Source organism: Chiloscyllium punctatum, chromosome 6, assembly GCF_047496795.1.
Source record: "Chiloscyllium punctatum isolate Juve2018m chromosome 6, sChiPun1.3, whole genome shotgun sequence".
Lineage (NCBI taxonomy): Eukaryota > Metazoa > Chordata > Chondrichthyes > Orectolobiformes > Hemiscylliidae > Chiloscyllium > Chiloscyllium punctatum.
In genome coordinates, this window is record NC_092744.1 from 19,977,151 (window position 1) to 19,990,835 (window position 13,685).

General features: G+C 41.8%; 1 protein-coding gene across 1 annotated transcript; it reads left to right on the top strand.

Annotated features, from left to right (window-relative positions):
- The first annotated feature begins 2,773 nt into the window (after window positions 1-2,773).
- LOC140478603 (extracellular calcium-sensing receptor-like) lies at window positions 2,774-11,481 on the top strand. The gene is made up of 5 exons (XM_072571823.1): window positions 2,774-3,058; window positions 7,607-8,440; window positions 8,549-8,776; window positions 10,312-10,435; window positions 10,550-11,481. The coding sequence occupies exons 1-5, from the start codon at window positions 2,801-2,803 to the stop codon at window positions 11,479-11,481; spliced, it is 2,376 nt and encodes a 791-aa protein (XP_072427924.1). The 5' UTR covers window positions 2,774-2,800.
- Window positions 11,482-13,685: the final 2,204 nt, after the last annotated feature.

The window sequence follows — 13,685 nt, forward strand, 5'->3', positions numbered from 1 at the left end:
CCCTCACCTGCATTTAGCTATTGCCTTCCTAGCTACCTTCCCCCAGCTCCACCCCTTCTCCAAATTATCTCTCAGCCGCCTTCCACTCCCCCTCTTATTTCTGATGAAGGGCTTATGCCTGAAACATCGATTCTCCTGCTCCTTAAATGCTGGCTGACCTACTGTGCTTTTCCAGCACCACACTTTTCAACATTGATCCCCAGCATCTGCAGTCCTCACTTTCTCATACTCACAAAAATGTCCCTTAATTCAATGCTTCGTTATTTTGAACAGCCTGTTTTCAGACACTTGATTAACTTTGCTGATGTTTCTTCCCACAGAGAATCACACCTTATCCGTTATATCTGTATAAGTCTAGCTGTGAACATCTGTTGTAAGTAACTATTACCCCTTTCAGCCATTTTGTGTTAAGTAGCAAAACTGCAAGTGGCCAGCAATGTCAACTTAGCATTCGACCCGCAATAACACAGGTCATGATAGAAACAGTAATCTAGTATATCTAAAAATGAAATGTCAACCAGCAAGCTATGACTTGCAAGCCAAAAGGTAAAAGTAACATGGATCAAAAGAACTAAATAAGCCATGACCAATGGATTAATTGCAAGGTGTTTTGTGCTGTCACATAATGAATAGAAAATTGAACAAGTAAGGGAAAGGGAAAACTCACACAAGATTCCCATTCACAATAAGGAAGTACATCAATGCAATGGAAAGTAAGTTGCAAGTTTCCTCAAACTGTTCAGTTGTCACTCCAGTATAATCTATATCATCAGTGTGCTGGAAAAGCACAGCAGTTCAGGCAGCATCCGAGGAGGAGGAGAATCAACGTTTCAGACATAAGACCTTCATCAGGAACTAGGTTGGAATGGGGCCTCATTCCTGATAAAGGGCTTATGCCTGAAACATCGATTCACACTCTCCACCCTGATCTCCAGAATCTGCAGTCCTCACGTTCTCCTCATCCATATCATCAGTAAAGGGATGAAAATTGTTATTGCTAGTGTTATCAACTGCAAATTATTCAGTGATAATCTCCCCAGGGATGCTCCATTTGGATTTCACCACAGCCACTCAGCTCCTGACTTCATTAAAACTTTGGTTTAGGATCAGAGTGGTGCTGGAAAAGCACAGCAGGTCAGGCAGCATCCGAGGAGCAGCAAAATCGATTTTTCGGGCAAAAGCCCTTCATCAGGAATAGAGGCAGGGAGCCTCCAGGGTGGAGAGATAAATTGGGTGGGGGCGCTGGGGGCTGTCATTGGTACAGTGCTGAGCTTCCAGATATTTAAATGCTAAAAGCTGCATCCCTTCAGTGAAACATGTCACTCACAAGTCCATTGCATTGTCACAGCATTAAACAGGTTATTTTTCACGCATAGGTTTGAGATATTTCATAGTTTCAAATAATTCAAAGTCGTGCAGGCAGTTTGCAAATCCAGAATTAGTGGCTTTTAGTACACGTGTGCATTTGTGTGCTGCACCGCGAACACTGATCTGACCAGAATTAGCATGGTCCTGTCCAATATGAGAACATCAAAATTTGAATCACGATACTAATCTCTTTATAAGAAATGTAAGTGCAGGACATTTAGTTGCTCCAGATATTATGGTCCCGAATCTCCACTTCAAATTTTCTCCTGGAACTTCACTTCAGAGGTTGTGGTATTGCATTAACCTCAATAATGTTCCTCTGTACACACTGTTGTTGCCTAGTCTTCCACATATTTCCAATGCTTTCTCACTGTAATTGGATTGAAGGTACACAGGTGACTACAATTGCAATTATTTAATTTGTGAGTCTCATGTTGACTAAAGTGATGATTTGTTTTCTTAAGGGACTAGCTAAAACAAATGATGTTTAGCAGACATTGAAATCGATTGGGCACACATGAACTTAATATTCATGAAAATAGCAAGCGCTTATAAACATCACTCACCCTACTATCAGGCAAGACCAGTTACTTGCCCTGTAAAATATGCATTATTGGTTTCTTTTAATGGTTAGTTCTGCTATTGCCCTGGCCTGGTCCAGTAATGAGCGGGCTTGCAAAAGTTGGGGTAGGGTTGATTTATTGGGTTTGTCGAAGGGTGGAGATATCACATTGGGTGGCATCTTTCCAATGCACTCGTACAACGTCGAGTATCGAGACCTCTCATTCAGCAATCACTTGGAGCCGGCAAAATGCCTCAGGTTAGTGTGTGACATTAGTGGCTCCACTCTGTTCAGTAATTTGGAAATCATCTGCCCTCGTCCTGCTTCACATTTATATATGATTACATTCTGCGTTAATGTGCGAAGCTAATTAGAAACGTTGTTAACTTTATTTTTGCAATCTCGTGCCAAAGGGCTTAATAACAAATCAGGTACTTTTGAAATGTAGTCAATGCTGTAATATCGGTTAAATAGCAATCAATGTAGTCACCACATGCTCCCACAATTAGTCCTGTGACCAAAACTCTGAAACCTGCGTTATCATTTTGGAGTGAGGAATAATTATTGGTTAAAACATTGTGAAAGCTCTCCTGTTCTTCTTTGAAATACATCTATGAGATTTAAGAAGGGAATCTGGGGTCCCCTTAACGTCTTAGTTGAAATTGGGCACATTGTCAGGTCTTTGTTTAACGTCAATGAAGATTTTGCATTCAAGCATAGATATACTAAATTCTATATTAAAGACAGTATCGCTAACACTTCGGGTTCCTCCGATCGAATTTTTTCTCGTTGTTTTCTATGCCTTTTTAAACATTTTTCTTACACCTTCTCTGCAGCTTTCAGTTCAGACACTTCCGTTTTGCGCTGGCGATGATTTTTGCCATCGAGGAAATAAATAACAATACAGCTCTACTTCCTGGGATCACTCTGGGATACCGCATATACGATTCTTGTAATTTGCCCCAGTTATCGTTAAAAGCAGCTTTGGCGTTTCTGAACAAACCTGAGGCAAATGCACATTCTGCTAACTGTAAAAGCTCCTCCGTTGTTTCTGCGATTGTTGCTGATTCTGGATCTACGCAGACTTTAGCAATAGCACCTTCCATTGGTACCTTCAGAATCCCTATGGTAAGAGTTGGCGTTTTGTAATTTGGGTCAGTTGTATATGATGTGATGTTAAATGTGTCATTTAATTCATTGTCAATGCAAAATTTGGAAAGATTGTTGGTGATCTAAAACAGACTAAATTCGTTAGTGACATTCCCATTCATGTATTAATTCAGGATGGTGTGCCTGCCCAGAAATTTGCTGTTGATTTCTCTTTGACTTGGAATAGCTACAGCTTTATAATGATGCTACTACTCCTCCTCTTTGAAGATACTGCTACGAAAGTCTCATTTCAGAAACGTGAAGATAAGTAAAAATGAGGAAGAAAACTTTGAACAATCCAGACAAAATTTTGCAGTTTTAAGTTATTTTCATTCTTTCTGGAGAGGTAGACTGTGCTGTCAAAATCAAGACTTGTTTCCAGTCCCCAGTTACCCTTGAACTGAGTGGCTTCCAGATCATCTGTGAGCAAGGTTAAGAGTGAATGGCTGTACATGGAGTCACATGGAAGGTGGACATTAGTGAACCAAATGGGAACATTTGTTTTCATGCCAATAATTGCTTCGTGGACACTGTTACTGGGACAAGCTTCCTATTGTAGATTTAATCCTTGAATTTAATCTCCACTGGTTATGGTGAGATGCCAATAACATCAGCATGACCACCTTCAGCCTTTCCTCATATTAAGAGATCCCACATGTACAGAATGAACCACATCTGAAAAGAATCAAACTGACTACTTTGTCAGAACTTTCATTGATTTTTAATCCAGCCTATCTAGTGATAAATCACACAATACCAGGTTATAGTCCAACAGGTTTAATTGGAAGCATTAGCTTTTGGAACCCTGCTCCTTCATCAGGTGGTTAAGGAGTACACAATTGTAAGACACAGAATTTATTTTACAGTGTGATGTAACTAAAATTATACATTGAAAAATACCTTGATTGTTTAAGTCTCTCATCTGCTAGGATGACCATGATAGTTTCACTTCTTTCATATGTAAATCACAAAGTTTTTTTTAAAAGTTACATTTTCAGGTTAACTGTAACAATTGGTGTCAGCCCAGTTAAGATGTTAAAGGTGTTAGCCCCCTGTGTTCTATTGTCTGTGCCATAATGTTTAGACTGATTCTAATCTAAAAAATGAATTAACAGGGTCACATTGTACTTTGCTCAAAAACTGCATGAATCCATGTAAGACTCTGTTAACTCATTTTTTTAGATTAGAATCAGTCTAAACATTATGGCACAGACAACAGAACACAGGGGGCTGATACCTTCAACATCTTCTGACACCAGTTGTTTCAGTTAACCTGATAATGTAACTTTTAAAAAAGGTTTTATGGTTTACATATGAAAGAAGTGAAACTATCATGGTCATTCTAAGAGATGAGAGGCTTAACAAACAATTGAGGTATTTTTCAATGTATAATTTCAGTTACATCACACTGTAAACGTTTGCTATAAATTCTGTGTCTTACAATTATCCACAACCACCTGACGAAGGAGCGGTGCTCCAAACATTAGTGCTTCCAATTAAACCTGTTGGACTATAACCTGGTGTTGTGTGATTTTTAACTTTGTACACCCCAGTCCAACACCAGCATCTCCAAATCATGATATCTAGTGATGCTATCGCAACCTCTGAGAAAAGCAAGATGTCTTTTCATCTGCTGTTGGATTCCCTAGCACTACGCCACAAGAGCCCGACAGCATTTTGCTTTCATGCATATGTTTGTCAATGCTGTGAATTACTATCATGAGTCATGTTAACTTAATTTGTGAGTTAGCACTCCAGCCCTTACGAAACATTGTTAAGTTTAAAATCGCTCACTTTTCAAAACCTTTGTGAGTTGTCATATTTGTCCACCACACATTTTAACTCTGACATTAACACACTACTTGGAAACAGCTCATTGAATAAATGAACCCTGTGATCAGGCTTTCTATTTAAAAGCATGGGCTCGACAAGATCAGAAAGGCGGCCTTTGGGTGGAGCCACAGGAGGTGGGTGAGATACTAAATGAGTATTTTGCACCAGTATTTACTGTGGAAAAGGACATAGAAGATATAGAATGTAGGGAAATAGATGGCGACACCTTCATAGAGTCATAGAGATGTACAGCATGGAAACAGACCCTTCGGTCCAACCTGTCCATGCCGACCAGATATCCCAACCCAATTTAGTCCGACCTGCCAGCACCCAGCCCATATCCAAGTGCCAGATGTCTGGAAATGCTTAAAAGTGGAGATATCCCCAGGACCTGATCAGGTGTACCCTAGAATTCTGTGGGAATCTAGGGAAGTGATTGCTGGGCCCCTTGCTGAGATATTTTTATCATCGATAGTCACATGCGAGATGCCGGAAGATTGGAGGTTGGCTAAAGTGGTGCCATTTTTTAAGAAAGGTGGTAAGGACAAGCCAGGGAACTAGAGACCAGTGAGCCTGATGTCAGTGGTGGGCAAGTTGTTGGAGGAAATCCTGAGACAGGATTTACATGTATTTGGAAAGGCAAGGACTGATTAGGGATAGTCAACATGGATTTGTGCATGTGAAACCATGTCTTACAAACTTGATTGAGTTTTTTGAAGAAGTAACAGAGGATTTATGAGAGCAGAGTGGTGGACATGATCTATATGGACTGCAGTAAGGTATTTCTTCTAGGAGAAAGTGAGGACTGCAGATACTGGAGATCAGAGCTGAAAATGTGTTGCTGGAAAAGCGCAGCAGGTCAGGCAGCATCCAAGGAGCAGGAGAATCAACGTTTCAGGCATGAGCCCTTCTTCAGGAGCCTGAAGAATGGCTCATGCCCGAAACACATCCAGCAACACATTTTCAGCTCTGCAGTAAGGTGTTTGACAAGGTTCCCCATGGGAGACTGGTTAGCAAGGTTAGATCTCATGGAATACAGGGAGAACTATCCATTTGAATACAGAGCTGGCTCAAAGCTAGAAGACAGAGGGTGGTGGTGGAGGTTTGCTTTTCAGACTGGAGGCCCATAACCAGTGGAGTGCCACAAGGATCGGTGTTGGGTCCACTACTTTTCATCATCTACTTTTCGTTTGGATGTGAGTATAAGAAGTATTGTTAGTAAGTTTGCAGATGACACCAAACTTGGAGGTGTAGTGGACAGTGAAGAAGGTTACCTCTGATTACAATGGGGTCTTGATCAGATGGGCCAATGGGATGAGAAGTGGCAGATGGAGTTTAATTTATGTAAATGTGAGGAGCTGCATTTTGGAAAAGCAAATATTAGGAGAACTTATACACTTAATGGTAAGGTTCTGGGGAGTGTTGCTGAACAGAGAGGCCTTGGTGTGCAGATTCATAGCTCCTTGAAAGTGGAGTCACAGGTAGATAGGATAGTGAAGAAGGCGTTTGGTATGCTTTCCATTATTGGTCAGAGTATTGAGTTCAGGAGTTGGGGGGTCATGTTGCAGCTGTACAGGACACTGGTTAGGCCATTTTTGCAATATTGCCTGCAATTCTGGTCTCCTTCCTATCGGAAAGATGTTGTGAAACTTGAAAGGGTTCAGAAAAGATTTACAAAGATGTTGCTAAGACTGGAGGATTTGAGCTGTAGGGAGAGGCTGAATAGACTGGGGCTGTTTTCCCTGGAGCATCGGAGGCTGACGGGTGACCTTAGAGAGGTTTATAAAATCCTGGGGGGAGCATGGATAGGATAAAAAGACAAGGTCTTTTCCCTGTATTGGGGAAGTCCAGAACTAGCGGGCATAGGTTTAGGGTGAGAGGGGAAAGAAAACGTGACCCAAAGGGCATTTTTTCCACGCTTTGGGTGGTACGTGTATGGAATGAGCTGCCAGAGGAAGTGGTGAAGCCTGTTACAATTGCAACATTTAAAAGGCATCTGGATGGGTATATGAATAAGAAGGGTTTGGTGGGATATGGGCTGGGTGCTGGCAGGTGGGACTATATTGGGTTGTGATATCTGGTCGGCATGGACGAGTTGGGACTGAAGGGTCTGTTTCCATGCTGTACATCTCTATGACTCTGACATTGATCCAGGATTTAAATTAGAAACATATGGCATTGGGAATATTGCAAAATGTATGAGTGGTTGGATGAAGACTAATTTAAGTTGGGACAATGGTATAAAATCAGGTCAAGCAGAATCAGCCATATAAACTACATTTTGTTGTTCTTTTCCCTCCAAAGCCTTCAATGGGAAGGATCATATGGCTGCATTGACAGTGGACCATCAATACAACATTTCACAAAGTTTGAATTATCTCCAATTAACCGGTCACGAGAAAGTGAAAGGATATTCAACAGCATTCTTCATGTTAAATTGTGAGAATTGAACATTGTGTGTTTGCAATTAGGACAAGGTGAATCAATAAAGAGCAATGCTTGGAATGATCATTTGTAAATTTGCAACATTTTGAAATTATTACATACGTAATTCATTTGGCCTTTTGTACAGGCTGCTCCTGTCAGCAAGATCCAAGGTGAAATTTGTTCTTCTCAACCCATATCTATGCCTTTATAACATGAACAACTGCACATTATACTTGTAGCACAAATGTTATGCTTTATTTTTGACAGGTAAGCTACTTTTCTACATGTGCATGCCTTAGCAACAGAAAGGAATATCCATCATTTTTTCGAACAATACCGAGTGATTACTATCAGGTTCGAGCATTAGCCCAGCTGGTGAAGCATTTCGGATGGACCTGGATTGGGACAGTTAAGAGTGATGATGACTATGGAAACTTTGGAATGCAAGCATTTGAAGAAGCAGTCCAACAATTTGGTATTTGTATAGCTTTTTCTGAGTCATTTCACAAATCATACACTCGAGATAAGTTACTGAAAACAATTGACACCATAAAAACATCTTCTGCAAATGTTGTTGTTGCCTTTGTGGAAGAATCAAACATGCATATTCTGCTAAAAGAAATGACTAGACAAAATGTCAGCGGCATACAATGGATTGGAAGCGAATCATGGGTTTCCACATTTCTTCTTACTCCAGAGGAAAGTAAAAAGATTGCTTCTGGTGCAATTGGAATTGCAATTCACAAAGTCAGTATACCAGGATTGAGGGAGTTCCTAATGAAAATTCATCCATCCTTATATCCAGGGAACCTCTTGGTAAAAACGTTTTGGGAAAGTTGTTTCAGCTGCAGTGTAAGTGGTGGAAACAAAACTAATTCTCAAAAAACTGACTTGGAGTTAAAGGAATGCACAGGGAGAGAAAATCTACAGAATGTCCAAAATGAATTTACTGATACGTCGCAATACAGAGTCACTTACAACGTGTATAAAGCAACTTATGCGATAGCTCATGCTCTTCACCATATGGCATCGTGTAAAACAGGGGAAGGACCTTTTATCAATGGAAGTTGTGCAAATCTTTCAAATTTTCAACCATGGCAGGTGAGGAACATTTAACGTAGTTTCACGACTAAATTTTATAAGGATATCCAATATGGTACAATTCACTGTTGAATATTTCCAATTTTTAATGTTCCAATTTTTTTTAAGTTGCTATATTACATGAGAACAGTGAGTTTCGTAACCAAGATCGGGGAAAAGGTTTATTTCGGTGAAAACGGAGACCCTGTCGCAACATATGACATTGTAAACTGGCAACCAAATGCCCTCGGTAATGTTGACATTGTAAGCGTTGGGCACTATGATGGGTCGGCTCGTTCTGGAGAAGAGTTTTCGATAACAGATGAGGCAATCGTTTGGAGTGGCGGTCAGAAGTTGGTAAGAGTGTTGCAAAATAATCCCTTTTTAAGCAATATGTGATTTTGTTTTTTCAATTTCTGAACTCTAAAGTGAAAAAACAAGCTGCTAGCTGTATTAAGTAGGCATTCCACCCACTACTGCCCATTTCTTGATGATAGGTTGTAATTTAACTCCTCATTCATTATTAAATTGAAAAGGTTTTGCCTAATAATTCAAAGATCACTTAGGTTGACCATCCCAGAATGTCAGAGCTGGAAAATGTTACGTTTGCACCCACTTCATATGATTTTACGCATGTGATGTATTTAAATCTAGAAAAAAAAAGCAGTGCAGTTTAAGAACAAGAGTTATAGATGTAGCTACATCTTTAGTGACACTAAATGAACAAATGAATATGTGAACAAAGATGTTGAAATCTAAACATACTGAAAAGTAGTTGAGTAGGTTTGAAAAAGAGAGAGCAATTTACTTTCATGGCAGAGGACATTATGGTTCATATTCATCTCGGTCACAAACACATTTATTCAATGCAAGTGGCAAACAATGACTGTCTCCAACAAGAGAGGATATCATCATCTCCCATTGATATTAAATGACATCTGCATCACTGAATTCCCCACTATGAACATTTGAGGGGTTACCATTGTCCAGAAACTGAACTGGAACACTCCTATAAGTTCTGTGCCTAGAAGAATGGGTCAGAGACAAGGAAGCCTGCAAGAGGTATTTCACCTCTACACTTTCAAAATATGAATCACCACCGGTCACCGTTCTGGACCGTGATGAATACTCATACTTTCCTGGATGTGTGCACCTCCAACAACTCAAGAAGCTTGAGACGATCCAGGAAATAAGCAGTCCACTTGAATGGTACCACATCCACAAACATTCACCACCAATGTTCAGTAGCAGCATCGATAAGGTGGAGTGCAGAAATTTAAAAAGCTCCTTCAGACTGTACCTTCCAAATCCAGGACCAGTTCCACTCAGAAGAATATTAGCATCAAGTACATGCGGAACACCAGCACCTGCACATTCTTCAGGCAACCACTAAGTGTCCTGACTTGAAAGTTTGTGTCAGTTCCTTCAGTATCGCTGGGTCAATCAAAATACTGTAACTTACTCCCTTAACACATTGTGGCCCAGCCAGCAATACCACCTTGTTTATATGAATTAAGAAAAGTGTTTTTATTTCTGAATCTGGTTTTCATTTTAAACATTAAAGAGTATTCCAGAAAATACATTTGATTGAATTTACTTCATTCCCTATTTCCTTCTTCAATAATAAACAAAACAACTACACAGACAAATCCTGAATGCTATAATGTGAATCTGAATTGACTAAAATTGTTGTGCTGCTGTATCTGAAAATCTATCCCAAGCACTTTAAAGTGGCTTTAAACTGGATTTGATGCAGTCACAAGCTGCAACAGTACTTTAATAATACAGTCGTAATCATATAATTCAAACAGCTTTTGTCCTCTACATCAGAATGAATTTGACACATGGAATTACTATTATATCTCCATCATTGTATTCATCTTCCTAATCAGGTTCCTAAAGCTGTTTGCTCTGAAAACTGTCGTCAAGGAACAAGGAAAGCAGAAAGAAAAGGACAACCCATTTGCTGTTTTGATTGCATAAAATGTGCACACGGTGAAATTAGTAACACAACTGGTAAGAAAACACAGTTGCCTATGTCAAAGGTATTGCTGCTTAAACCTGATGTTTGCATGGCAGCAAAGTTGATTCTTTTTTCTATAATAACCAAGTCTTGTATTGCTTTTGTAGATGCTGTTCATTGCATAAAATGTCCATTGGAATTCAAATCTAATGAAAGACGGGACCAGTGCATTCCAAAAGAAGTTGTGTTTCTTTCCTTTTTCGAGACAATGGGAATCATTTTGGTGACACTGGCACTATTGGGAGCCTGTGCCACTGTTGTTGTATTTGCAATATTCTATGTCTGTCGGCACACTCCAGTTGTTAAGGCTAATAACTCTGAGTTAAGCTTCCTGCTTCTTTTTGCCCTGACATTTTGTTTTCTGTCTTCAATTACATTCATTGGGACACCTTCAGTTTGGTCTTGTATGCTCTGCCATGTCACCTTTGGTATTAGTTTTGTTCTTTGCATTTCTTGTATATTGAGTAAAACAATTGTCGTGGTGATGGCATTCAAAGCAACATTTCCAGGCAATAATATGATGAAGTGGTTTGGACCAAGACAACAACGGCTGATGGTTTACATCCTCACACTGGTACAATGTGCAATATGTACTGCCTGGTTAATTGCATTTCCACCGTATCCTTTGAAAAACACTAGTCACTCGAATGAGATAATCGTGTTTGAGTGCAATGTAGGATCTTCGTTCGCCTTTTATTGTGTTTTTGGTTATATTGGATTTTTGTCCTGCATGTGTTTTGTGGTAGCTTTTCTCGCTCGACAACTTCCAGACAACTTCAATGAAGCGAAACACATAACGTTTAGCATGCTTATCTTTTGCGCAGTTTGGATAACTTTCATTCCAGCGTACATAAGTTCACCAGGGAAATATGCTGTGGCGGTTGAAGTATTTGCTATTTTGGCCTCCAGCTTTGGTCTACTAATTTGCATTTTTGCTCCAAAATGTTATATTATTCTTCTGAAGAAAGAAAGCAATACAAAGAGGAGCATGATGGGATCAGTGGCTTTGAAAAAAAGCTTTGAAAATGTTCATAAATGAATTGTGCATATTTTAGAATACAATTATTTCGTCACAAAGATAGTGAATTGCAATTCCACAGGGAGAGCCATACAGCTGAATGTTTTAAAAGCACCCATTTTGAACAATTGAACAAAGTCATAAGGGTCAGCAGGAAGATGAATTTTCAAGTTGAGCTGATGATTTGGACCATTTTATACATCTACCTCAAATTCCTTTTATTCGCAATTGAAAATCTTGAGTCATCCATGCTTATTTAAATACGGAGCAAAGTCACTTTTCGTTCCCTTCCAATTCCTTCAATTTCTTCATTGCGTGGAGTTTTGATTTAGAGCCTCCTTTATCTATCAAACAAACTCAGTGTTGAACCTGACGGTGTGAAGTATGCAAAATCGATTCCTTACCTTGGTTTCACAAAACACATGATTAACATTGCTAAATGTGACATTGAGGGGGTCTGTGGAGGTACAGTGAACTGATGGTGGCTATGGGAATAGGGAAGGGTTTGGAATCTTCGCTTCATCGTTTCAACAGCAATATTGAAAAGGAGATTACCTCACACCTGATGACCAGGTTTTTTCCCGCGATGGAGAGCGACCGTTGCCCCCATCTGCCTAGTTTCTGTCTCATCTTCCTGATCCGCTCCTCCCAGGTCTTGGCGCACGCCCCAGCCCCCCCGAACCAAATACCCAGCACCTTCAGGTGGTCAGTCCTGACGGTGAAGGGGATAGAGGATTGGTCGGCCCAGTTCCCGAAGAGCATGGCCTCGCTCTTGCCTCGGTTTACCTTGGCCCCCGAGGCCCGTTCGAACTGGTCGCAGATGCACACGAGTCTGTGCACGGACAGCGGATCCAAGCAGAAAACAGCGACGTCATCCATGTACAGGGAGGCCTTAACCTGCAGGCCCCCGCTGCCAGGAATAGTCACCCCCCTCAGGCTCGCATCCTTCCTGATGGATTCGGCAAATGGCTCTATGCAACACACAAACAAGGCGGGTGAGAGGGGGCATCCCTGCCTGACTCCAGATCTTACAGGGAAGCTATCTGATTCCCACCCATTGATTGAGACTGCACTGACAATGTTGGTGTAGAGCAGTCTGATCCAATTTCCGATTCCCTCCCCAAAGCCCATTTTGGAGAGGACATCCCTCATATATGTATGCGATATCCTGTCAAAGGCTTTCTCCTGGTCCAGGCTGATGAGGCAGGTGTCGACCCCCCTGTCCTGCACGTAGGCGATCGTATCCCTGAGGAGTGCGAGACTCTCAGAGATCTTCCTGCCCGGTACAGCACAGGTTTGGTCCGGTGGTCTGGCCTATCCCCAGGACCTGTGCCGCCGCAGTCACCCGGGCCATCTTCCAATTCATTTGGAGATCAAAGATGGACCGGGTCCGAAGAGACTCAATGTACAAAGACCGGTGCAATGGGGGAAAAAACACGCCCAATGCCACCCTCACCCTGATGGCCACCTTTGTGTGTGGCTGCATCAAGCTGTGCGTGGATCCCCGGTACGCAAACACCAAGTGTCACTACGTACTGAGGTTCTACCTGTCCCCGGTGTTGCGAAGGATGGGCCTGGCCTCGCTGCCGCGGAACGCTCCGAGTAGTTGGACCGTTCCGTATCACCTGTCCTTCGTGGAGATATTTATGAGGAAAAACACCTTTGACCACAAGTCCATCAGGAAGTGGTCAGCACGTAGCGTCCTTGAGACCCTTCGGGAAAAGGAGAGGGCGGATCCTGTCGAGCGGTTCCCTGAGCAGACTGTCAAAGCCATTTGGCAGAATGCCTCATCGCCAGAACTTTCCAACAAGCACCAAGACGTGGCTTGGCTGGTGGTGAGAAGGGCTCTGCCTGTGAGATCCTTTATGCACGCCCGGACTCTCTGCCGCACCGCACGCTGCCCTCGAAGTGGCTGCGGGGGGGACGAGACTGTCACACACCTCCTTCTGGAATGTGCCTATGCAGAGGAAGTCTGGAGAGGAATGCAGTGGTGCTTGTCGAGGTTCGTCCCGAGCAGCGCCGTGACGCGGGACTCCGTGCTCTACGGCCTGTTCCCCGGGACTCACACCGAGACGAACATTAACTGCGCCTGGAGGATCATCAACTCGGTGAAGGACGCTCTCTGGGCGGTCCGAAACCTGTTGATCTTCCAGCTGAAGGAGTTGACCCCGACCGAGTGTTGCAGACTGGCACATTCCAAGGTCCAAGACTACGTGTTGAGGGAC